The 27,084-nt window shown below is 34.7% G+C and overlaps 1 protein-coding gene across 1 annotated transcript; it reads right to left on the bottom strand.

Moving 5' to 3' along the window:
* Window positions 1-267: 267 nt before the first annotated feature.
* On the bottom strand, window positions 268-22,059 carry LOC112518314 (myosin-6-like). Its single transcript, XM_025125964.1, has 39 exons — window positions 21,721-22,059; window positions 20,618-20,746; window positions 20,181-20,324; window positions 19,927-20,072; window positions 19,682-19,838; window positions 19,485-19,543; window positions 19,230-19,389; window positions 18,765-18,914; window positions 18,554-18,690; window positions 18,256-18,402; window positions 18,023-18,124; window positions 16,811-16,868; window positions 16,611-16,712; window positions 15,826-15,863; window positions 15,561-15,687; window positions 14,305-14,475; window positions 14,099-14,230; window positions 13,831-13,940; window positions 13,654-13,714; window positions 12,213-12,390; window positions 11,905-12,110; window positions 11,527-11,646; window positions 11,131-11,229; window positions 10,105-10,317; window positions 9,859-9,998; window positions 9,617-9,728; window positions 9,250-9,282; window positions 9,060-9,137; window positions 8,788-8,958; window positions 8,171-8,317; window positions 7,736-7,930; window positions 5,096-5,221; window positions 4,419-4,489; window positions 4,225-4,324; window positions 3,398-3,454; window positions 3,226-3,282; window positions 2,101-2,181; window positions 1,911-1,993; window positions 268-426 (listed from the first exon to the last, which is right to left on the bottom strand). Exons 1-39 carry the CDS (start codon window positions 21,721-21,723, stop codon window positions 312-314), a joined length of 4,515 nt encoding a protein of 1,504 aa, XP_024981732.1. The 5' UTR covers window positions 21,724-22,059; the 3' UTR covers window positions 268-311.
* Window positions 22,060-27,084: the final 5,025 nt, after the last annotated feature.

Raw genomic sequence — 27,084 nt, 5'->3', positions numbered from 1 at the left:
CTACAGAAAGAGAGTCTAGTCGCACAAGGGACCAAAAAAAAGCATACACTTTGCACAATCAACAGAGAATGTCCCTGACCCTGCTGCCCCTTTGTAAGAAGGAAACTTTACAGACATGTAACATAAAAACAACACTTTCACAGTTTGGCATAAATGAGCCAAGAAAAGACATAAAAATAAATAAATGAAGAAATATAGAATGTATTTCTTTTATATATATATATATATATATATATATATATATATATATATATATAAAATGGAACTTATGCTATACCTTGGCAAAACATGAGAATACGGTGTGGTCCGTTCTATACGAGTAAAAAGAGAAAGGCGGGATTTTGGACGAGTTCTGCAGCAGGTTTTACGTCTGCAAAATCGTTTACTTTAAGGGAAGTAGAGAGGTCATCAACAGAGAAAGGTATGCTGCATTTGGAGAAACAGATTGTTAAATTGGATTTGGGCATTTGGCAATGGATAAGTAGGATAATGGCAATTAAGAATCTAAAGGAGGATTTGCTGTGATTGTTTCTGGAGGTTGGTTTTTGGGTGGGGTCATATACAGGGGCGGACCCACATGGAATGATACGGTGGCACGGGGTCATATACAGAGGCGGACCCACATGGAATGATACGGTGGCATGGGGTCACTTCTTCATGGATTCATCATAAGGGGAAAAAATTACGTTTCTAAAGAGTGCCACTTATCATATTGTTTTGTTGGGTGCCACCATATAGTTTTTGAAACTAAACAATTTGAACAAGACTTTAACGGCTAAGATGGTAAATGCTTCTATCTTTGTACAAAAGGCCCAAGTTGGAGTCCCGTAGTTGTCAATAGAAACAAGGAACTACGGGACTCTTCTATGTATTTTTCCTTTGAATATTCGATGTATTTTCATGTGAGGGTTTGGTGTGTGTTGATGTGAAGCTCTGATATGCTTGCTGTGAAGGTTTGTCGCAATCTAAAAAGAACTAATTCAAGGACTCGGATGGGTCTCATGGGTCTCACGAGATCCCAACTCTATATATATGTATATAGAGAGGTAGGTTCAGATGATAATGGTACCTATTTAAGAAAATAAGAGTGGTCATATTAAGTACAAAATCACATGTGATTTTACATTAACGGCCGGAAAGGTGTGCGGGCAACCCTATGGCCGCGTGGCAAGGTTGCACGCAAGGTCGAATGAATCACATGTGATTTTGTGCGTGATGTTAGCGTAAAATCACTATGATTCGGCCATTCTCTTATTTTCTTAAATAGGTACTATTCTCGTATGAAACCGACTATATGTGTATGTGTGTGTATCTATGTTTGTATAGGGGCATAATCAAATGAGAACTTTAAAAAGGTTTGAGAATCGTGAGAACCTGTGAATAATGTGTTGTTTCACATTGTGAAACAAAAAAAAAAAAACATGTAAAAAAGTTTCACATTTTGAAACAATACATTGTGAAAATAATTATACGTTGGAAACAGTACCTTAAATCATAGCCTTAGATGAAAAAAAAATCATGTGATTGAGATTGGTTCTCCTAGATTGCAACCTTTTTGTGGTTCTCACATGATTAGCCCCTTGTATATTTAGAGAAAATCAGGTTCATACAAGAATAGTAACTAATAAGAGAATAAGAAAATGGTCAAATCACATGTGATTTTACACTAAAATCACGTATAAAATCACATGTAATTCACGCGACTTTGGCCATGACCTGAGGTTGTGGGGCACGTCGCTTGCACACCCTTACATTGACTATTAATGTAAAATCACATGTGATTTGCACGTGATTTGGCCGTTTTCGTGTTCTCTTATTTGGCTATTGTTCTTGTTGAACACCCCCACCCCCCTCTACATATATACATATATGATGTAGCATTCATCGAAAGAAAAATTCCTGTATTATACCTGGAATTATCGTCTAGAAGAAAGGAATTGCTGACAGCATTGTTCGAGTCCTCTGTCATAAGTATCCTCATGCTTGAAATAACCTGGTTAAAGATAACATATAGTCCGGGTAGTTTACATACCATATAACGGAAACAGTTTGGTTTATCGGAGGTTCTAGTAAAGATGAAATTTCGCATGTTGCACTTACGTCTTGGGATACACTTCGAGTGTTGTAGTTGTCATCCCAATAAAGAGTGCATATTCTATATAACTGCTGGACACTTAGAATCTGGAATAAAAATAGTGTCAAGTTAGAGAATTAGAGAGGGAGAGAGAGCAACATAAGCATTCTATCATGTTTCATTTGAGTAACGTGCCGTAAAGCATCCAACCAGCAGTTTTCCCTTTAAAAAACTGTAACGTGCTGGAGGGATGGAGAAGGGACCGTGCCTAAGGGTGTACGGATATGAGATATAGAGCATACATGTTTTAGTCTTTACTAATTATATATGTTTTAACCTTTATCCCAATTATACATGTTGAGTGAGGTTCAGGGGAAAATCCTCAAAAAAACGAAAAACTAAGGAACACTCTAATAATCGTTCGTTTGTACGGTATGCACATGTGCATACAAGTAATTGAAGATGTTTCTTGGTTTCCATGCACATGTATATACTGGAAAAATTACTTAACAAATATCTTGTATGCACATGTGCATACGTTATAGATTAATGGTTACTAGGGTGTTCCCTATTTTTTCATATTTTTGCGGTTTTCTCCTGAACCTGACCCTATACATGTTTTAGCCTTTACCTAATTATATATGTTTTAACTTTTAGCCTAATTATACATGTTTCAGCCCAATTATAATGTTTTAAGCTTTTACTCTTTTAGCTGATGTGACGATTTTTAGCCGATTTGACGATTCCTGGTTCCGGCTTTCGAAGAAGGCTAGATGAACATTATTTTAAAGTGAATTTCATATGTTACGTTGTCATTTTAAGACACGTTTGTTATTTTAATTTGTAAGATATTTAACATAATATATGGTATGAACTTGTGCAGGGTTGTTCCAATCTTTTTGGAGGCTAGGTACACCTTGCCATGATTGGAACGGCCGTCCACAAATTCACTAGGCATCCAATGTCCAACAAGAACCTTGGCATGATTGCACATGCAACAATGTTAAGTACTCAACGTCTTCAATATGCATTGTCGATATTTTCATATTTCTAAGGTTTTTAATCTATGATAGAAGATCCCGCTAGAAGCTTACAACTTATGATCTCATTTTGAGTGTGTGTGTGTGTGAGAGAGAGAGAGAGTTAATTACTGGGCATAGATCGTTGGTGATGTCATCATATGATATCATGTACTTCTGATGTATAACCTGAGGGTCATAAAAATGTTGAATAAGGTAGAGATGGATTGCTAGATCGTAACCCAAACAGATATAGAACTTAAATCTAAGATACAACTTAATTACTTAATTGGACGATACATACCAAAAACCCAACAGCCTGTCTAATATGCTTAAGTTCATCCCAAGCTGAGCCTGCATACTGCAATGCAAGAACATGTGGTTGATCATATGATTAGGCATTAGCAGTCTTTAATGTTTGAAAAGCTTCCTGTTAACATTTTGATGGAATTCCAAAATATTATCGGAAAGAACTTCTTGATATAGATTTACAGTTGCTTTTCCTGTCTTTTTTTATCTTTTGTGAAAGGTGCAATTGTTAATATATTCCACTCCCTGTGATTTTCCATAACTAAGGACCTTTTTGTCAGCAGCTTAATGAGCTTAACGAGACTCACAGCTTATTTGGTTGGCTATAACATGACTGTTTGGCAGTGGCTTAATGATGTAAAGCGTTGCTTATTCATTTAGTGGGAGCTTTATGAAGAAAGTAAAAAAAATCAAACCTGTCATTCCCAATTAAACAACATGCTCATTCATTCTATGAAAAACCCTCCCAAACAAAAATCTTCTCAATCTATACAGACAAATTAATCCACACAGAGGAAGCTTTATCCATACAGAACTTCATGGAAAACCAACCAAACATCCCTAGTTAAAACCACCAGCAACTACACTTGTTTCTACCAAAAGGTCATTGGCCGGCGGTATCAGGGTTACTGGTACAGCCCAGGTAGAGAGGCCGACTGGTTCAAGCCTCATCAAATGTTAGGAGTGTGTGTGTGAGTTTCGCGGTATATAAATATTATATACTTCAAAAAAAAAGAAAAAAAAAACTACAGTTGTTTCCAAGAAAAAATGTGGCATGCAACCATAAATATACACATCAGAAATGTCAGAATAATGCATTACCTCTTCTTTTGCCTGACCACACCATACCTCCAACTCTGCTAACCCAGATTTCACATATTCCCCATTGCTGAAGGTACAACACTCCCGGCGCAGAAGAAGACTGGCGAATGAAGATAATTCCAAAAGAATACTTAAGATAAGAAGCCAAGAAATATGCCAGGAAAAAGAAAACAAAAGTAGAGTCACCAAAACACCTGTTAAAGAGCTGCACATTGATATATGAGAAAATTTGAGTAAATATCTTCTGAACAATTATGGGAGGCACCTGAAATTGATGCATGTGAGAAATTTTGACTTCAAAATATCTTTCTGAGCTGTTGCAATTTAGTTTCATGCAATAGTAGAAGTTTAGGCAATGTTTGTTTAATTCCAACGACTTGGAACCGATTGTATCCATGTTTATCAATCAATGATACTTTCACTTTTGCCAAAAAAAAATGCAGCAGCTTACAGCTATAACAGCATCTCCAACAGATTCCTGGAGAAAATAGAGATTTTTGGCATGCTTTTTGCTCCAACAGATTCTCCAAAATGGAGAAAGTAGGAGAGGGAGTGTAAAAATCTCGAAATTTGGAGAACATCCAAAAAATGATTACAATGAAAGAAACATTATTTTATATATTTCCACCGATAGGAAACTTTGAAAATAAACATTTAGAGAAAGATAATATTTTATTAGATGAAAGGAATATTTTAATAGCATAATCAATGTTGTAATCTCAAAAAATGGAGAATATGTTGGAGTTGAATGTATTTTTGTTTTAAAGATTTTGAAATTTCATTCTTCATTTCGGAGAAATTTTGGAGAATTTGTTGGAGATGCTCTTAGTATTCTAATATATATAGAAAGGCCATCGATAAATGCACATACAAAATTTTCTTTCAATGTGCTGAGAAGAGTGCCAAGACATTCAACAATGGCTTGCCAATGACTGGACTGAGAATCTTTGCCGAAGGACCGTCCAGATCTTAGCACTCCCTTGGATGTTCGTGGAGCCTGAATTTTCACAATGGTAAGATGGACAAATGCATCATATGTTATACAGGAAGTCATGTAAAACTAGGAATTTGAATGTATGGTTACACAATGGGTTCATAGCCATGCTGTAAACAACGGTGCAATAGCAGCTCACGGTCCAAGAAGGAATTGCGGTGGTTAAATTGCGGTCCAAAATAGCGATGCCGAGAATTGCAGTGCTATTTACCGCTAAATGGCCGCTTTTTACACAAAATAGCGGTCCACATAACCACTATTTGTGGTTGGGCTCTTTTTTTCGTCTAAACAGCTTATACTGGACCTATTTAAATGATTTGGGCTTTTATTTTGGACTTGGACTTGTTTTTTTAATTATTTAAATCATGTAATCCATCTATTAATCTTTACCGATTATAAGATTTAGGTTTTCAACATCATCGAACATTCAACCACGTTTCCTAAATCCTTCCACCATCATCTAATTAATTTATTAGTATTTTTCTTTTTTATATGTATTACAAATAATATGTTAAGTTATTCATATTTTATGATATATACCCAAAAAAATGAAAAACTTAGGACCTCCTAGTAACCATTCATCTAGACAGTATGCGCATGTGCATACAAGTAATTGAAGTTGTTTTTTGGTTTTTATACACATGTGCATACCGGACAAATTGCTTACAATTACTTGTATGCACATGTGCATACCATCCGGATATGTGCATACGGTCCGGATGAACGGTTTACCAGGGTGTTCCTCAATTTTTTTTTGTTTTTTTGTGGTTTTAACCTGTAACCCCCGAAATTTTGGTATGCATGGATTCAAGTTTCAATATGTTCGTCAACAATGGAATGGTTTGGCTAAGTAATAGGAGTTTTGGTATTCGGTCGAATGTCGAAAATAAGCAAGAAAAACTCAAAACCTGAGAAAAAGGGTGTTTCATGACCCTTGAATCATGACCCTTGCACCCCGAGCTAGGATCGCACTTTATGTACCGTATGGGGGATTTTTGGGAAGATGCGACCCTTGTTTCGTGACCCTGAGTGGCAGGGTCTCGTGTCAGGGTCGCGTATAGCCTGCAGGGTTTAAAAATCGAATTTCGGGGTAAAACTTCATTTGGCCATAACTTATTCATCTCTATTCCGTTTTGGATGATTCTTGTTGCTATGGATTCGTTTTTTTGAGCTCTTAAAGATGGGAACAATGATAATTAAAGATTCCTTGTTGATTTTGGGTTTCATAGAAGTTGAAGGTAAGATCGCATCTTTGTCTTTTGAATCTAGGGTTTGGTCCTTGCGATAATCAAGAGAGCGGGTGCACGGGACCCCGCTCGGTCCTTAGTAGTTTTACCCCTATTTGGGGTTTTAGACATTTTGATATCTAAATTATAAGTGTGGATTCTTCTAATGATTTATCTTATAAATGGAGATTATTTTGGTGTTAATGCATTTCAAAGTATTTGGTTGCAAAATGCATATTGTTACATTATGGGACATTTTGAAAATATAAATGGTATGATTTCGATTTGAAAATGGTATGTCCCAACTAATGATGGTTTTTGAGCTAATCGTGTCTTAAAGGCATGTGTTTGCACATTGTTGGTTAAATACGTTTATTGATTATGATTACTTTTATTTAATAGTCAAATTGAGTTGTTGAATTATTGGCTCGGTTTTGACTCCGATGAGGCTTGGGGACATTTGTCCGGTTTAATTTGCTCTATCTTGAGCTTTTGGAGTTATATGCATTTATGGCATATTGATTTGAATATTACATTTTTTGAGTGTGTTGGTCATTCATTTAGAGTCATGTAATTTAGACTGTAATGCAATGGATCCATTTGCATGTGAGTCAGTCTTGTGTTGGTGGTCATGTGGTATTGCGGGATTGGACTCCGGGAACCTTGTTTCACGACCTTCAAACTTTTCAAGTAGGCACTAGGAGGGTTGAGTCTGGAGGTGCTACCTTGGAGGTAGCCGTAGCACTAGGATCTCCGTCGCTTGAGGTAATGCCTTGGAGGTAGTCCTTAAGTGTGTCGAGCCTTGAGTTGTTATTAGTGGAAGTAGACACTAAAATCAACCGACTCTTAAGGTGAAACTTGTTAAGAAGTTGTATGGACACTTGGGCTTTAAGTAGTGAAGTGTCATGCGACAACGTTGTTCCAGAAAAAAACCCCATAAAAATGAAAAACTGAGGAACACTCAGCTAACCATTCATCTGGATGGTATGCGCATGTGTAATTGAAGTTGTTTCTTGGTTTTTATGCACGTGTGCATGTTATGTGCATGCCGGACAAATTGCTTGTATGCAAATGTGCATACTGTGTAGATGAATGGTTACTAGGGTGTTCTTCAATTTTCCATTTTTTGCGGTTTTGACCTGACCCTATGTATATAATTCTGAATATTTATATGAACCGCTATACCACCGGGACAACTGCTATTTCAAATCACAGTACTGACCGCAATTTGATATTTTGACCGCTGTAACAGCATAGGGTCATAGATGAGGACGAATGAAAGTTCAAGTACCTGAATACACAAGGTAAGTAATGACCCCAATTCCTTCTTCAAGCTGTCACGAATAATGCCATACATTTTCTCCACGTATGCTGTTAGTTGCTGCTTGAAAAGCAAAGCTGGGTATTTGGCTTCAACCTGCCGAACAACCTCAAGTGCAGCTGCAGCCGCAGCAAGGCTGACAGAAGACGAGGATGAGCGAAATCCCTAAATCAAGTAGAAAAAAATACCATGGAATATTAATGTGTAAGTTAATAATAAAAACCAGTAACCAAAAGGGTTATCGGCCCAGGCGGTATCCGGGTTACTACTGGTAGAGCCCAGTCCTAGGAGGTCTAAGTGTTCAAACCTCACCACGAGTGTGCTTGAGTATTTGCCACATATATAAATATTATATATACTTCAAAAAAATAATAAAAAACCAATAATAAGATTCAAAATCAATACCATTGTCATTCTTCCAAATATCGAGGTTGGAGGTGGTGGTTTCCGAACTGAACTTGCACCATCAGGTTTTAGACTTCTTTGGATTAAGAACAACAAAGTAGACGTATTTGATAACCAATATGCCATATGCTCATTATTATCTTGATTCTGCAATAAGGTGAACCGTCTTTATGATTGAAAATATCCAATAACTTTTACTTGCAAGTTACAAATCAAGGGATGAATACTGAGAGAATATAATATATAGATGAGTCAGATAGAGAGGGGCTGTTTGGTTGGTTTTCCATTAAGTCCTATATGGATAAAGTTGTCTGTGTGGATTAATCTGTCTGTATATATTGGAAAGGTTTTTGTTTGGGAAGGTTTTCTCATAGATGGAAGGAGCGTGTTTTTAATTGGGAGTGGCAGGTTTGGAAAAAAACTTGGCTTTCGGCGTAAAGCTCCTCTCTAGAAGCTCACTGAATAAGCCACTTTCTATATTCATTAAGCTACTACCAAACTGTCATGTATAGCTAACCGAATAAGCTGTATCCTATTAAGTTCAATAAGCTGCAAACAAAACCGGCCAATTTATTTGTTTTCTAAATAGTGTTTCCTTTATCATATTGAGAAAGTACCTCGATTGCTGAACCAATCATCTGAATAAGCCTATCAAACACACTAGTTCTTTCAGCTTCAAAAGATTTCCAATGGAGAAGGCATTTGTATATGGTAAATGCTGCAACAGGTTTGCCTTGACTGAATCCAGTGTCTTTCATAACACATTCAATGAGGGCATCTACATTCTCCTGCACCCACATTCGAATTCACGTATTACCACTAACAACCAAATCCAGTATCAAAGACTGAAGGATAAATAAATGGAATTCTTCCAAAGTGTAGATCGTACATGTTGACGATCAATTGGTGGTCTCTTAGGCTTGCCATCAGATTCAGCCACCAAATTCCTAGCAGGTGTTTGGGGCTCCTGCAGACATGTATATATATATTCAGCATGACGAGTGAATTGAAAACAAAGCCAACAGTTCACATGTACTGCGAGTCTGTGATAAATAAAGTACAAATATTGATGTATTCACCTCATTTCCATGAAGACCATTTTGCACATTTGGCTGGAAAATATTCAAACATTAAAATGTTTAGTAACAAAAGGAATAAGAGAGAGAAGTTAGATAAGGGTGAGTTCGGTTGAGAATGGAAGTTATGGTGAGAAGGGTAAGAAGGGATCTCCACCCTTGGATCAATTCTAATTGAAGAGAACCACTAATCAACACTAATGAGATACGCTACATCAATTCCCTTCTAAAGCGCAATTCATGGGTTGTTTTGGGAGTAACAGTGATCAAGGGTCCAAATCCCTTCTTACACTTCTCATCTTAACTCCTATTCTTACCCAATCCTTCGTCAGTTAGATAAATCTGTACAGTTTTATACAGCCAAGCTCACATTAGTGTCTGGAGTATGTGGATCTTCCGGCGCACGTTTACCAGGTGAAGAAAACACTTGCTGTCGAAGAATCTGGTTCTCAGATGCCATGTCAGAAACCTTTTCTTGAAGACTGAGTAATCAAACATAGATTGTACACATATGTAACCAGAGCCAAAATTAGATATCGGATTACAATTAATGGTTATTTTAAATATGAAGACTTTGCATAAGAATACATGATTAAAATAATTGGCTCAAACCTCTGCATAGCAGTCTTTAACTGAATAATCTTTGTCTCTGCCTCTAAAGCTTGCTTCAACCTCTCCTCACTGAGTTTGTTACTCTCTTCATATTTTTTCTTGGTATCACCTATTTTCTTCTCTAAAGAGCCAATTAAAGCCTGTCAAGTATTTACGAACATAGAAAATGTTTCAAGCACACAATACTCAAAGAACATACCACAACACACATGATCATCAAAGCTGAATTAACTTGACCTATCTTACTTTGAGTTTCTGATTTTCAGCAGTAAGCTTATCCATGAGTTCATGGTCAACAACTGGGACCTCCTGAATGAGTGGGATTTTTTCAATTTCCTTTTTGGCAGTGTCACGTTCCTTCATAAGCAGTTCTTTAGTCTCTTTAAATTGAACTTCCATCTCTTGCAAAGCAGATTGTAGTTTTCCATTTTCTTGTGTTTTGGCTTCTTCCAAGTCAGCCTGCAAGGAAAAAGTGTGATCGTGTATCCAAGGAAAGGGAGGGTCATAAGGGAAATTTAAAATCCAAGGGAATGCACATAGCAAATAGATCATAAATGAACTCCTTGTTTCATATAATCTTTAGGCAGAGCTCAATGCTCATGCCTAACAAGGAATCTATTTAGGTGGTGGATAATTCATTTCAGTCTTTCGGTAGATGATATCTTGAAAATCAGGATTAGAAAAACACCTGTAGTCTCTCTTTTGGAACAGATTAGAGCAAGAAGGTGCACATTACCCAAGTTACGGAGTTATAATTTGCTACACATTATTGCCACAACTAAGTACAACCACTGCACCATGGTTTAAGAGCCTACACTATATCCTGGCAGTAACTTTTACTTCCCCATTTTTGCTTTATGCTTTACATTAAGTGAGAAGCCTTTTTTCCCTACTAATCTATTAGATAATTTCATGTTCTGCTTATGACAGCTTGCAACCAGATCTAATTGGTATTCTGGTTCATGTTCTAAGAGTTTGAAAATAATATACTTCTTTCCCGTTAAATATGTGTATGTACTCTTCAACATGTAACTCAAGAGATACCTATATATGACTTCCTGTCGATAAATTTAGTTTCTCATCTAAAACATTGATGCATAAAACTTAAAAATTATGGTTTTGGTATGGAGAACCAGTAAAAAAAAGAGGTTTTTTAATATGAGTCGATGCATATAGGAAGGTACTAAAGAGGAATCTTTATGAGTTTGTTTTCTCCAGAAAAACAAATAATTTCAGAAGGTACTAAAACAAAAAGGCCCATCAAAAGTGTACCCTTATGCGCTTCTCAAGCTGCAGTCGCCAAGTCAGTTCTTCCACTTGCTTCTCTAGTTTATTTTTTGCCGCTTGCAAAGCACCGGTTTCTCTTGCAGCCTATATTTGAAGACCAGGAGTAAGTACCAAATAATATATTGCATATATTTCATGAATAAATAATTTGATGAGTTCAAGGCTGATGAATACAAACATGACTAGCATTATATCATATCATGTTGATCCTGAACAGACGACGTTCTTGATGATGGTTTTTATGGTCCAAGATAACAGAACGAGCCAGATAGTACTTTCAAGAAATATATGGGCCATAATCAACGAAAATGTGCAATGGCAAAGAAACCGTAAGGAAGACATCAAACAAGTAGTGCAGGAAAAAGGACTGGAACAACTTACCATCTTAAGCTTCCGAAGTTCACTACGAGCGACTTTTCCCCTCCATGCACATTGCGTAACAATTGCAGCTTTCTTTAACTTTGCAAACTGCAAGTGGGATAAGAACTTGCGACAATGTCTCTGGAGTGAAGAACTAAAATAGTCAAAATCAAAACACATTTAACAACATCTTGACTTTAAGTAAAATAAAAACCATGTCAGTCGTAAACCATCCCCTCAGGAAATGTTGATTGGGTATGCATACATCATACACCATTCTATGGAACCCCACATATAGCCAGGGACAGGGGGAACTAGAATTCATGATCTCCAATAATGAATGAAAGAATCATGTTACAAAAATAACAATTATCAACACTTGAGGAGAAGTCGTAAGACCTGAATGATGATTGCTGCTTTTGTCTGCCTTCTAACCCGAAGCTCATTACGTGCAGCCATTCCCCGTAAACCTGTTTGGATAGCAACAGCGGAGAAGCATACTTCCCTGTAAGCCTTCCTAGCAAGATACATCCGCAGCTCCCTCTGAATCCGCAGACAAGACGCTTCTATGCGCATGCTCTCAAAAACTTGTCGAGCAAGTTGTCCTGTTAAGAAAAGATGATAAAAGGTGGCAATGTTATACATGCTTTTAGGATTTTAGCTACTTATAACAATAAAAATCAAATGTATTTAACATGAGAAAGTACCTCGGCAGACAGATTGAATTTGCAAAACAGACCGGCGCAACAACATATAACTTTTTTGGGCCATATAAGAACGGACTTTCCTTTGAATAATACTAGCTGACCTTCCTAAGACCTCAGTCCGCCGAGCATCCAGCTCAGCCATCTGACCAGCCCTTAGAAACACCTTTGTCTTACCAATCTGCATTTGACACACCAAGGTAGTATAAGTTTAACAAAATTCACATGCCAGTGCAGGGGAGTATTTACCTTGATGCCAGAGAGCCACTCCCCCCCCCCTCAACTCCTTAATTTGTGTTAAAGTGAGTGCATGTATCTACTACTCAAAATAGAATATAGATCATTGGCAGAGAAGCTACTCTCAAAGCGTTAGGTCTAATGTTTGATTCTATTGGCTGCATTATGCAGTTTTTATCATTTTTAATATACGCTACTCGTCTTAAATTAATGAAACAAAAGTTCCTTTAACTTTGTTCTGAAAAATTAGCTCCTAATAGTTACCTGAAAACCCATAGCCACTAGCACAACTTATTGCTCATGGAAGTCACTCAATATATGTTATGCTTTAACCAAATGCCACACACAATGACTAAACTATTTTTCACAATATACATAAAAACACAATCCTTTAGTCTTATATTATTCGTGATAAACCATTATTATACATCACATATTGATAATGACTTGTAAGCAAACGAAACCAAACAAGCCTAGCATATCCCACCTGTAGGTGTAGTGGTGTGGGGGTGGTTAGACATATGCAGACCTCTAACCCAAAGAGTACAGTGTTTCTGTGAAGATCGCAGGTGAAGTGCGTGAAAAAGAAAGTTAACCCAAAAAGTTTGAGGAAATATATAAAAGAGGTAGACTTCGAAAAAAATGACCTTGAGACAAGAAAGTCAGATACGATATTTTTGAAATGCTAGTTACGCTTAAGCAATAACTTACAACAAAAGCTTGTACAAGAAAAAAATAAACTAACCGGTATCCCACTCGGAGGTGGGATCTAGGGAGGCTGGGATATACGCAGGCCTGACCTCTAGAGCTCTATTGAAAAGAGTAGACCTGACTCTGTGTGTGTGAGAAAAAAAACTGACCACGTCTTTTAGAAAGGTTACCACACAGTTTGCCAAAGAAAAGGAAAAAGAGGAATTCGAAAGAGATATCTTGAAAAGAAGCAATAAAGCTAAAAGATATTAAGCACAACATGGATTAGAAGCATGTACAAGAAAACATATTCATATCAATAATGACTTTTGAATTATGCATTAGAACAAGAAGATATTTGATTAATTTCATGCATGGGCAAAAACTTGTCAATATTAAGAAAGTAAACGATTTAATTTCAAAACTTAATAAAATCACATTCTCGTCCAACGGCAATGTCTGACATACATAGAATCTGATATTTGGAAAGAGCATCTTAACATTGCAGTTCATATACCTGATAACCCTCAAGTCCAATTTTCTCCAGAAGCCTCTTGCAAGCAGCAATTTCATCCGTGCTATTATAAGTCAGTCACAAGGACAAGGCAGGTCAGGTCCTAGTAGTTCATACATCTCACCATACACTTAAATTATTAGAGGATATTGAAATGACCAGAAATATCATTTCACTTACCTGCCATCCAAAACTTCAGGAGCCAGGATGCCAAACCGATCCACAAAATCATCAAATGCTTTTCTAGTGGGATACCCAGCACAACTAATCCTGATTGCCTCCAAGACTCCCTTAATTAGATTACAAGTATCAATTAAATTTATATTTGGAGACTCCATTGATAACAATGAAAACTATGAAGTAACTTTTTAAGTGAATATTCAGAAGAAAGGAAAGAAAAAGAGACAGCAAAATAACACCACTTTTGGAATATCATGTACATCCTTACCCCACATCGGAGTTGCTGTAGAACATTATGATTTTCAAAAATAGCAGGCTTGAGAAGATTGTTGGGCTTTACACAACGAATATAATGAGGCTCAGTTGAGCTCAATGTTTCAAGCAATTGTTGCAGCTGTTGCTGAAAAAAGAAAGAATACAAGTTACTTATGTATGTGCATCTTATTAAGAAGGGGAGGGGTTGACAAATCATACCTTAAATCGTGTGCCAATTGAGGAGAACTTTGATGACTTAGAGGACTCCTCAGAAGAAGTTGGGAACAAATTTGAGACAAAGAAACATTTGGAAGCGCTTAATAGAGCCTGATGTTCAGCAATGACATAATCTTTGTTTTTGTCCAAGAACAGCTCAGTTTGATATGTGACCTAAAATACAATTGAAACTGATGATTCGTGGTCCACCAAAAGTCGCAATCAAAAAGGAAAACTTTAGCCTAAGAAACAATGTTCAAAAGCTCAGGAGTAGATATAATCCCAGATTTGTCTAGAGTAGATTAGGTTTGTTTATTGGTTTTTAAGTTGCATTCAGTATCTATGCATTCTCCTATCATTTTATGTTATCTTGAAGAAAAAAATTCAATTTCTCACATCACAGTAATGTGGAAATTTATTTGTTCTTCAAATATTGTCGTTTGTTATTTGTTTGTCAAATATTGTCGTGTGCCCTTGTATCAGAGACTGATTCTGACCTGACCGCATGGTTCTTTTATGTTCCAACTTTATCTTTTTATCTCTGCTTTACTGCCATAATGCCCCCCCCCCCCCTCCATGCAAATTTTTATTCAAACACATACAATCAGAAGTGGTTGCTCTTGCCCAAACCCATGATAAATCTTCTTCTAAGAGATAACATCCTAGACTTTGGTATAGAGTGTGAGAATATGTGAAACCTTCGAATCACTCTCCAAAAGAGCCCTTGAGGAGAAAGGGGAGGTCCTAACAAATGTTCAGGAAAAATGGTCCAAGTATAGCCGATGTGGGAGTCCACGCCTCCTCCAATGGAGGCTAGATGGACACTGATTTTCCCAGAGTGTCAAGAGAGGGCTAGCCAGAGTGGCAGACCTTAGCTCTAATACCATGTGAAAATATGTGGAACCCTCGGTTCACTCTCCAAAAAGATCCCTTGAGGAGAAAGGGAATGTTCCAACGTATGTTGAGGAAAAATGGTCCAAGTCTAGCCGATGTGGGACTCCAACATAGAGAATACCCCTAGAGTTGTTTAGAATCGATTAGGCTTATCAATTAAAGTTTCAGCTATGTTCAATCTCTATGTAAACTCCCATCATTTGTGTAAGCTCGAGTATACAAAGTACACGCTTTAAAATAGTGAGTCTGGAAATAATATTTCATGGTTTATTGAGGAATGAGGATTAATCTTATTTTTTCAGCAACTGACCAGCTGCAAATATGCATACCAAGAAGGAAGAAAACTGTATGCCTTATGAACTTACATCACCAGCATAATGACAAATCGTGAAGTCGGAACGCGCCAATTTTGGTTTAGCAAACCGCTTGTGGTTCTTAAAAGTTTGGTACAGCTTTTGCGAGAATGTTTCATGTGTTGACCTAGGAAACATACTGCAGAACACAAGTAGTAGCTTCCAGCATGTCAGAAACATTATATTTATACTTTATAAAACTCAATGAGCTGAACAGTAATGCTCATATTATTATAGAAAACACTACAAACAGATCAGCTTCCTGTATCACACTTACCAAGCCTCGTCTAGGAGAGCTATAATGCCACCCGGTTTCTGAGCATTAAAAAGACGATATATCAGAAGTGAGACGATATGAATCACAAAACACAGCCAATATATAATTGCTGTTCAAGCTTAGATTTACATAACAATGGACGAAAAGCAGGAGAAAAGGGGTGGGGCAGTTAACAAGTTATTCAGATAAAAAGGCTACAAAAAGTTTGTAGGCATCAATGTAGGACAAATGAGATTAAGATTCCAGTCCAAAGGCCCAAAATGCATCACAGTACATAAGATGGTGCCAAGTATTTCTATCAATACATAATGATAAATCAATCCGGTGAAAGTGGTTTCACTGCACAAAAATGGCATGGATGTCTACAAAAATAAAACGCCATTAAAATAGAAGTGTCATATTATTTTCTGCATCTTCGGCCACCACCATCAAAATAAGATGTGACAGGCAATAAAATGTCCTTAAAAACATCTAATTTCATAACCTAATCATCGTTCAAAACTAAAATATATATCACGGGTAACTGGGTAAGTGACCGCAGACGAATCATAGACCCACACTTAGCATGTGGTTATGCTAGTAATGCATATGTAATGAAGATATTCTCTTTCAGCAAGAGGTGACTGGGATTTCATGTCATGACAACAGTGGGCAATGGTATCCCCTTTGATGTTAACAAATATAACAGAAGCAAAAACAATTACAGTAAAAAGCTGCAAAGAAATAATATCTGCAAAGGGTAATGTCGTATAGAAGAAATCTTTAGCATATAAAATCACCACAACCTTCTCAATGAGATCCAGGATATCTTGATTATCAATAAATTCGATGTAGCTCCAATTAATTTCTTCTTTTGTATATTCTTCTTGCTCCATTTTAAAGACATGCTGCAAAACCAACATGATCCGTTATGTAGCTGCATATACATAGTATTTTCACTTTTTTCAATTATAACCTTGATAATTATTAAGTCCTGCTATGCAACCTGATTGAAATGCTGCTGGAGTTTTTCATTCGTCAAGTTGATGCAGAACTGCTCAAAGCTGCCAAATTTGGGACATGGTATAAGATAGAATATAAGAATGCAAGCAGCCAACCGGCCATCTGGAGACAGATTCCTGCTGCAATTGGAAGCTTGGCATTTCTGCTACAGCCTACAAATTAGCAAGGAATTCCCACGAGCTGTGATATTACGGGGAAGGCTGGGAGCAGGAGCTCTGAGTGGCTCATACTTAAACCAGCGACATATAATTCTATAGCTACACCATGTATTACAACCAACACAAAATAGGACTGGCATTAGACCCTACCATAAACAGATGGCTTCAGCTCATTCTAAATAGACCCCAATCTCACTATTAGAACCAGTATGCTAAAGTTAATTGAGTAGAAGAATCAGGTCAGTAATGAAGAGTGACAAGTATTATTTTCAACCCTGTCCTTTAAGGTGATGGTGCTACAAAAGGATGGACCATAACGAAATTCATGATCATTTTGACGTATTAGAAAGTATAATGATGTCATTCAGTTGACTAGTTTTCACCTCATGCTGTTGTTTGGTGTTTACTGTTTAGTAGCTTGAAAAATAGTTAGATTTTTAGAATGTTACTGAAAAGGATCCAAAAGGATGATTGAAACCGAAGGTACTCTTTGTTCGGTAACCATGGATGTTAGGCCCAGCTTGTGCGCACCTCGACTAATCCCATGAGGCCCTGAAAATAATAGCCAGACAAATCCCAAGTCCCCCTGATTAGACACGAATCAGTGACCTGTGGGAAGGAGCCCAAAGGCATGGCCATTATTTGCCGGTTGAGCTGCCTGTCAAGGTTAAACAGAAGGCATTCAAGAACATGTGATTGAGGTTTTCAATAAGACACTCCTTTGACCAATTAACGTTGCATGGCATTGATGCTCTATATTTAGGACAATTGTCTCTCTTTTGATTAGCTGGTCAAGATTCATAACTTGCTTCTTACATATAGTACATGTCAACAACTCAGAATTTGTTTGTCAAAGGATGAATTTTCGTCTTTCTAGTAACCTGATGCTAATGTGATGAGGCATGGGAATAGTAGAACTTGAGAACCTCAAATCTGGTGTGAAGCCCAATGGGCCACCTGGCCCACCCCTAAAGGTTACGCCACCTACACATCAGATGAGGTCAACAATGCAAACAGAAGGCATACCAGTGAAGCACCTGTTTGTCTTGAAACTCTCAAATCCGTATATGTCTAGTACTCCAATTATGTATTTTGAGCGTGAGTCCTGACCAATTGAACTATTGATCTTATCTACGAGCCTGCAAATACAAATTGCATAACATAACTGTAAGTGTCAAAATTAAGCTTGCAGCTCACAAACATTTGACGGTATTATGAGCCTAGTTGAGTCAACAGCACAAAACCGTCCGTAACAGAAATTGAGGCTTACCAGTCAAATAACCTCGAGTATGCGATTTTTGCTAAAGCATCTCTGCTGACAGCAGCAGATTCTGGATCCAACCATTTGGTGATGGTCTCATCACGTGTTACAATTACACGTTTGCATAGACAATCCTCTAGAGCTTTCACATCACACCTGAACAAATCTTTTTTACTTAATAAGACATCTACTTGTTCTTCATAATATCAACTATATAGCAAAGTGTAAAATAAGTCGTAGTCTCTGCAAAGTGCAAAAGAACAGTCCACTCTCTTAGTCTGCATGTGTAATGCTTCTGACCACTTACATGAACAACTCGGCAGCAGTCCTTAGGTGGAACAAAGATTTTTCATCTTTGGGAACAGATGAATCTATTTCCTTTCCTTTTGCAAATTCTATGTTCCCCAGATGAAGAATTGCAGCCACAACTCTAAAAATTGCATCCTGTGATGATAAACAATAGCATCAGAAGAATAAATTAAAATCAGTAGTTCATGCCTTTTTTTCTTTACATATACCTGCTCCTCGGAATTAATTCCTACAACATCCATTGCATTTCTTGTAGCAATATATTCTTTTGCTTCGTCTAAACCATCAATCTGGTAGCAGTTTGATTGATTCAAATAATGGAATGTCCTTGGATCTCCCAATTTGAATCTTTGACGATCCTAGAAGCACAATAGATAAGATTGATAAGAAATGTGGAAACAAGATATTGGAAATAAGAGAATAATCAAATAAATAAGTTTATATAATGATGAACCAAACAAACTGCTAGAGCAAAATGAACATTTTGCAATCATTTTTGGCAAACGAGAAAATAGTTCATGTGATTAACAAAGCAGATTGAAAAAACCATCTATGAACTACCACAACATAAAAATCTCCATAAAACAGATCCAACTTTGTGTTCAGAAGAAGAAAGAATAAATTATGCATAAGCACATTTTTACTCCTGTTCCAGTAAGGTGAAGACTTGTTACCTCTGGTGGTGCAGCACAAAGCATGTAGAAGCAATGATAATTCCTTTCGGGATGTGATAGTTGACAAACACGAGATCTTTCCAGTAAGTACGTTCTAATAGCAGCCCCTGAAATCCTTCCCTTCTGATCAAACTGAATCTCCACAAACTTGCCAAAACGACTGAAATGGTGGCAATAGACAAGCATTACTGGAAATGATTAATGTAGAACAGATGCAGGACTGTCCAGGGAATTGCAAATGGAAGTTCACCTCACCTTGAGTTATTGTTTCTCACAGTTTTCGCATTACCAAAAGCTTCTAAGACAGGATTGGACTACAACATATAAGGCATATGAACAGTTTAAGTGGTCTCAATAAGATTAAATGTGTCATCAAAGACATCAAATCAAGAATCAAAATCATCTCCATTCTTATCAGTTCCCGAGGATGACCAAATGTGAAGAGTGATCACCTCCAGGACCTTCTGTTCGACACTTCTTCCCTCTGAAGCAGCTCTACCTCCCATGTAAGCAAGATATCGCATCAGCTGTTTTGTACTTTCAGTCTTACCAGCTCCACTCTCTCCACTAACAAGTATAGACTGACTTATACCTTCGTTCATCATAACTCTGCAACAAAAGAATAGTTTTGCTCATTTTGGATAAAAATGATGCAATCCATAAATTAGCACACTATGACATGAATGTCATGTAGTACCTGTATGCAGCATCTGCAACAGCAAAAGGATGGGGACTCAATTCCCCAAATCCTGCCCCTTTATACTGTGCCATCATATGGCTATCGTACAAATGTGGTAATCTTGTGAAAGGGTTTACAGCTATCAATATGCTCCCTGTATAAGTCTGGTAGCACCATCATCAGCTTCAACTTATTATCTCAGCTGTTTTTTAAGAAGAAAAAGAAATGGACATTCTTGTATAGCACAAAAGATATGGAACAAGATAACTCACATATATCTCATTAATATCATATCTCGATCGTAAGTTACTTAAAACTCCTGGTTCATGCAAATAAGCCAATTTCGTCATATCATCCACTCCACATGGTGGTGCTTCAGCATCTTTCGGATATACATTTGATGCCTTGGCAACAACCTATTATCAATGTAAAAGAAAAATGAATACATAAATATCCTAATTTCCTAATTGTACAAACATAAGGCCTCAACTTCTCACTTGCAAATTGAGTATAGTATGGCACAGAAATATTGCATGAAATAAGTAAGAGAAGCTTGAGCTTCCCTTCAGTGATCTGGTGGTTGACTAACAGGAAAACAAATACAAATCACTTCAATAAATTCAAAAAGCAAGTAATTGTTTAAATCATGATATTAATAATCAACTCAAGGTATATTAACAAATGTCAAAGATTAAGAAACAGCACTCACCGTTTTCCCTGAAGTAGAAACAACCTTAATGTCTGCACCAGTTGCCTCAACAACTTTCCCATCTATCCAAGCCTCAACTGGATCCTCCACCCAGACAAGTGATCCGACCCCTACACTGACAGAGGCCGCCTACAAACCAAAGGCACTGATAATTAGATATAATCCACCTTCAACAAGTGTAATTGTTCTAAGAGAAGTAACCACTCTTTTAAGGCAGTTCTACGATTATCAAATTATCAAAAAAGAAACATCATAAGGGTTAGCCTAAAGGTCTTTTGGCCTTCGCTGCCAAGTTTAAACAAACTATTTCGTATGCCCCTTTGCATCCAACTAAAACATAGCTAATGGAAGCACTTTGCTGATCATTGAAAAAGAATCAATACTGATAAACATGAAGATTGAATATTACTTAGAAAATAACATGGAGTGAGTCAGCACGATTTCAGGAGCAAAAAAATGTACTTTTTAAGGCAGAACATAGAGTTCTAGATCACAAAATCGTCTAAAACCAATGCCCTGGGTTGTAAAACAGAACCCAACAAGGTATTCTTGACCAATTAATTTCGAAATAGAACATCCATCATTAAGGTTACCCACCATGTGTAACCAACTTAATTAATACTAGCACATATCAACCCATTAAATTTTGATAAAGTAACGATACCAAGAAAAACCATAACAAAATTCCATCATAATATTATTATATATGAAACACTATATGCTCACCAGATCAACCATGTTCTTGAACTAAAATTTACAAACATACACTCATCATAACAACTTCACCCTGACCATTCATCGACACCAATATAAGGCACACCCTTCAACATACACAAAAGTCCACACTCCATACAAACCCACAATCACATATACAAATCATCAACTCCATTTCTTTCCTGAGCAAGAAAACTCACAAGGAATAAATAACAAAAACTGAAAACATTAAAACAGTTCAAATTATCAAATATCCATCTACTATACTCAAATCATCATCGTTCCACATCAAAAAATTATCACTAAATAAAGATCATAATATACCTCGACAATTCTAGCGAACAGTAAATACAATTGAATGCCAGATTAAACAATCAAACAGTACCTACCATTTTTCAACAGTGAAGCTTGGATCAGATCAGGAAGCAAAGCAGCGGCTGTCAGAATCACTTCAATGTAACAACAAGTCAATAAAAATCAATACAAATTTATACCTTCTTCATTTGCTTCATTAATTGAACTTCAATAACAACATTTAAGTCAGTAGAACTTTATTAATTCCAAAAATTAAACTCTCAAACAATCACAAATTGCTTATTGCAACGAATTGAAATAAATCAATTGCAAAAACAGAGATCGAGCAGCAGAGCAGCCATTGATTTGAACCGAATATCCAGCAAAAATGAAATCCCTAGTTTTGTGCTAAGACGATCAATGATGATCACATTTGTTGTGTTCTTTTCGCTGTGAGTTCCCTCGCACGTTGTTCGGAATCGGTCTGAATTCATATTAATAACATTAATTAAAAATTAAAATAAGACAAAATAAGTATTTTTAAATTTTTTATATAATAATATTATTATTTTCCATTTTTAAATGATTTACAAGATTTTTATGTAAAAAAATATTTAATTTTAGGAAAATTATTCAATGATTATTTGTTTAAAATCAATTATTCTTACAAATTAAAATATTCGTTATCAATTTTAAGAGTTAAAATACATAATTAATTTTTTAAAATCTTATAAAATTGATTTTTTTAAATATTCAGATTTTAAAAAATATATATATTTAATTACAATTGTTTTTCTTATGTTATTAAAATATTTCATATATTTAATAAAATATAATAAATATTAATATAATAAACAGGAAGTAAATTACAAAATTGGTCCTTATGGTTTGTTAAAAAATAACATTTTTCGTCTTTCTAGTTTTTAAATTACGAGATGGATATCGTGGTTTACAAAAACATTCGGATTTGATCTCTTCTTTAACGGTAGTTAAAAAATTTCATTAAATAATTAGCATTTTCATTCTTTTATTGAATTTTATGTCTTTTAACTAATCAAAATCGATTTTATAATTTAGCCCCTGTCATTTTTTATTAGGTAAATAACAAAAAAATTTGATAAAAAATTAAAAAAATACCCCTAATTTACGGAATTTTTTTATGATCGTTAAAAGAAGGGACCAAATCTAAATATTTTTAAAAACCATGAAGATCATCTTGTAATTTCAGAATCGTAAAGATGAAAAAGAGTTATTTTTAACAAACCATAGGGATCAAATTTGTAATTTCCTCTAGAAAAAAAATATTCTACTCTTATAATGGGGAATTCTCTAAAGAATTATAGATCTCTATTATTTTTGTTATTTTGAAGAATCTGTTGGAGCAAAAAATTTGTTTAAATTTTTTAAATTATCCATTTTCTTTATTTTAAAAAATGGTAAATTGCATAAAAAAGTAACGTACTTTAACTTGATTCTTATTTTGGGTAACATACTTTCAAAAAAATTATTTTGGTATCTAAGAAATAAAGTTTTAAACATTTAAGTACTCGGATAACCAGTTGAATACAAATTTTAGATCAAAAACAATTCATGTCACTAACCACGTCAGCAAATAATACTAAGTTGAATACCGCATCACTCGCACGTCGGTATTGTAACCAATTAATGTTTCAACCGGTTACCCGGGTACTTAAATATTTAAAACTTTACATCTTAGGTACCAAAATGAAAGTTTTAACAGTACGTTAACCAAAATAAAAATTAAATTAAAGTACTTTATTTTTTCATGCAATTTGCCCTTTAAATAATTTATTAGAAATGTTTTTACACAAAATTCACTTGATAATCATTTTATATTATGTTTGGAAACACATATTTTTTTAAATTTTAATGGTATTTCGTATTTCTTTTTTTCTTTTCTTTTTTGTTAATTTTTCTTTGCTAAATGATATTTTAAATATTTAATTATTACTTAAATAATTAGGTATTAAATCAATAAATAATTGTTTTTAAAATTGGAAAAAATGATATTATTTATAAAAACGTAATTTATAAGTAAAATAGTTAAATGGAGCTTTTGGAGCCCCACCTGCGAGCGGTGGGCCGGTGGCCGTAATATGCGGACGCGGAGAGCTTTTTGTGGGCCCTTTGTGAAGCGAACGGCGTCGTTTGAAGAGAAATGGATGCGGTTGACCTTAGGAAAGGTGTTCCTTTGACCGTAAGTTGAATAAAACCATTTTTTTCCCTTTAACCTCTTTCAAGTTACCAATTTTAAGGATTAAGATTCGATAAGTTGTTGAATGGTTTGGTGTAAAATGATTAAGTTGTTAAAATAATTAAAATGTTCTAATGATATAGTGCAAAATGAAATATAATTGTTTGATTATTGTTTACAGTGAAATTAAGGCGCTGAATAGTTAAGGGAAGTCAAAGATACAAAATCATTCAGAGAGTTTTAAAATCATTAAAAGACAGACTTTATATCAGCATGAATGTACTAACCATGGATATGTTGCCTTAAGAGGAGGACCAACTTTATATCACCCTGCTCAAATTGGATCAATGATCGATTTCTAGGTTTCGCGAATCCTCTTGAAAGAGAAGGGTGCCTTCGGAAATGAGGACACAGGTGGTGCAAGGTTGTCATGAGCTCATGCCAAAAGGTGACAAGAAGCTTCGAAAAAAACTGTGTTTTCTGAAATATATGAAGCCAGTAAGGCGCCGTTTATCTAGATGCTTACCCGATAAGTGCTTAACGTTATGAGTCAACACTGTAATTTATTTTATTATGTAAAATTGTAGTACATCAAAATGGTATTGTAATCAATACTTTACCCGGTAAGTGTTTACCCATGTAAGAGTCGTCACTCTCACTTATCGAGTAAGACTTTTCATCTTTATCATTGATCTTACCGAGTAAAATTTTTCACCCTTGCCATGTTCATTAGATAAGAAAATTACCCAATAAACACTTACCGGGTAAGCATTTAGTAAACGACCCTGGCCCAAGTATCATTTATGAAGATACATTATAGTGATTATACATACAAATATAATTGGGCCTCCATATATAATTCCAGCCCAATTATATTGACATCTAATCGGGCCTCCGTACAGCCCAATTATTTTGACATCTAATTGGGCCCCATTTTATATCGCCTACGAAAATATAATGTATTTTTAATTTATTTATAGTCTAATCACCTAATAAAAATCAAATAAAATTAAAAAAAAAAACATTATAAAAACTATTTTTTTTAAATCTATTATAAAAATCAATTAATTTTCAAAATTATTATGTAAGTGGGTGAATCTAAAGATAAACATAAGCTAGTTTAATTGTAAATTATTTATTAATATTAATTATTATTTACTTAGAATATTAAAATCTTATTGAAAGTATTTATATTATTGTTACTAGAAGGATACTCGCACAATGTAGCAAGATATATATCGATTTTAATATTTCATTTTATTCTATATCTCTGTTTTTTATGTGGTTTTGTGAAAGCGAGAATATTTTTATTTTAAATAAAATATAAATTTTAATATATCATAAAAATTTGGAAAAAATATATCGATATCAGTGTCCAATTAACTATTTAAAAGTTTTCTTTTTGTGTAATTTCTTTAATTCAAACTTTTTTTATAATTTAAATTAGGTTTAATAGCGAAGTAATTTGTTTTTTATTTAAAAATATTTTTTTATAAAGATAATAATTAAGTATTTTGTTAGAACTCAATGATTATCGTAATTATATTTCATTTTTTATATTTAAAAATAATATATTTATCATGTATTTGATTATGTTTATCTGTAGTTAGTTACAAAAATTTAAACAAAGAGCTTTAATAAATTATACTTACGTATAATTTATTTGTTATCTTAAATTTTAAGTAATATAAATCAATAAACAGTATTTTATACATAAAAAATCGTTTTTAAGAGTTTTTATCAAATGTTTTATAATAAGGTATAGATTATCAGCTTTATCATTGTTCAGTACATTTACTTGTCAAAAAAAGGAAATGTAATAATTTTAAAAATGTTTTATAAAATTAAATAAAAGTAAAAGTTATCTTGTTTCATAAATATTTTAGATACAAAATTTAAGTTTTAACTTTTACTTTAATATATTTTATTTTAAATATTCATATTTGGTTATCAAATTTCAAAATTTATAATATTTAATATATATACCAGATTTATCAGAAGTCTTAAAAACAATTTTTAATACATAAAGTACTATACTTTATGTACAAAATTTTAAAATCAACTTTTAATGCATTAAGTATTACTATTTTATACATTCAGTTATTAAAATCTCTTAATCGACAAATAAAATAATATATAGTACAAGTTACCAATACACATTATTACATTTTCTTTTTATGTTCCCAAGATGTTTTTGACATCTTTCATTCATGCTTTCACCCTCTCATACCTCTATGTCTTTTCATCATCCCCTAAGATGAGATTCAAATTGATATTCACAATGAGTTATTAAAAGTTATCTCATTCATCTTCTTTTCAATTGTTTTAGAACTTTCGGTCTCGCTCTCGATCTTTTGATTCTTTGCTCTTGGTGTAAATCGAACATATTTGTGGAGTTGTTCAAATATGTTGGATTTTAAACTGTCATACAATTTTTTTCATCGTTAGACTGTAATTGGAACTATAACTCTTATTTATTTAAATTGTATTAATATGTAAATACCAAGTGTAACTTATATCATCGTTAAATCTTCTATAATAAAACCAGTTAAACTTCAAAACCGTTGAAATTCACGGCTTTCGCCGTATTGTGTGGGTACACAACTAGTGTGTGTGTGTGTGTACACAACTAGTGTGTGTGTGTATGTATATATATATATATGTGTGTGTATATATATATATGTGTGTGTGTGTGTATAGGGTTGGGTACAAGGTTGTTTTCGTAAGACATGTGGAACATGATTTTGTACACTTAAAACTTCACAACAAAATATTGTAAAGGTAAAAAAAAAGTCGAATCTTCATAACAAAAACACTGTAAAAATTATCTTCACAATATTTTACTATGAAGTTTCAAGTATAAAAACCGTCTTCATATTTCTCATAATGGTAATTTCAAATCAATTTTTGGAGAGAACGGTTGTTTATTGTGTTTACGAGTGAGAGAGAGATAACATGTTGGGAGTTTATGTGAGAGATAAAAAGAGAGTTAAATGCTACAAACTTGGTATTTAAAATAAAATAAAGAATAATGATTTCTTTTTCTCAATTCTGCCCTTCAATCCAATTACACTCTTCCTTAAATCTCCTTAATTTCCGTTTTATTTACAAGTATGCCATTTTAATTTTAGCCTTTTATTTTTTTGATCTAATGGTCGTGTGAAGGTGTTCATTAGTTTTCTATATTATTTTTTTTAGATTTTCCCTCAAACCCCCCCCCCTCTCCCTCTCTCTCTCTCTCTCT

The sequence above is a fragment of the Cynara cardunculus genome, assembly GCF_001531365.2.
Source record: "Cynara cardunculus var. scolymus isolate 2C chromosome LG 9, CcrdV1, whole genome shotgun sequence".
Lineage (NCBI taxonomy): Eukaryota > Viridiplantae > Streptophyta > Magnoliopsida > Asterales > Asteraceae > Cynara > Cynara cardunculus.
Note: the sequence above shows the minus strand (reverse complement) of the source record. Positions and strands in the feature narration are given on the sequence as shown.

Coding starts and splice junctions, on each gene's coding strand:
- LOC112518314 (XM_025125964.1), bottom strand. Junction 18,915..19,229: donor TTTGTGCTGCACCACCAGAG/GTAACAAGTCTT, acceptor TTGTGCTTCTAG/GATCGTCAAAGATTCAAATT. Junction 4,325..4,418: donor AATGTGCAGCTCTTTAACAG/GTGTTTTGGTGA, acceptor TTCATTCGCCAG/TCTTCTTCTGCGCCGGGAGT.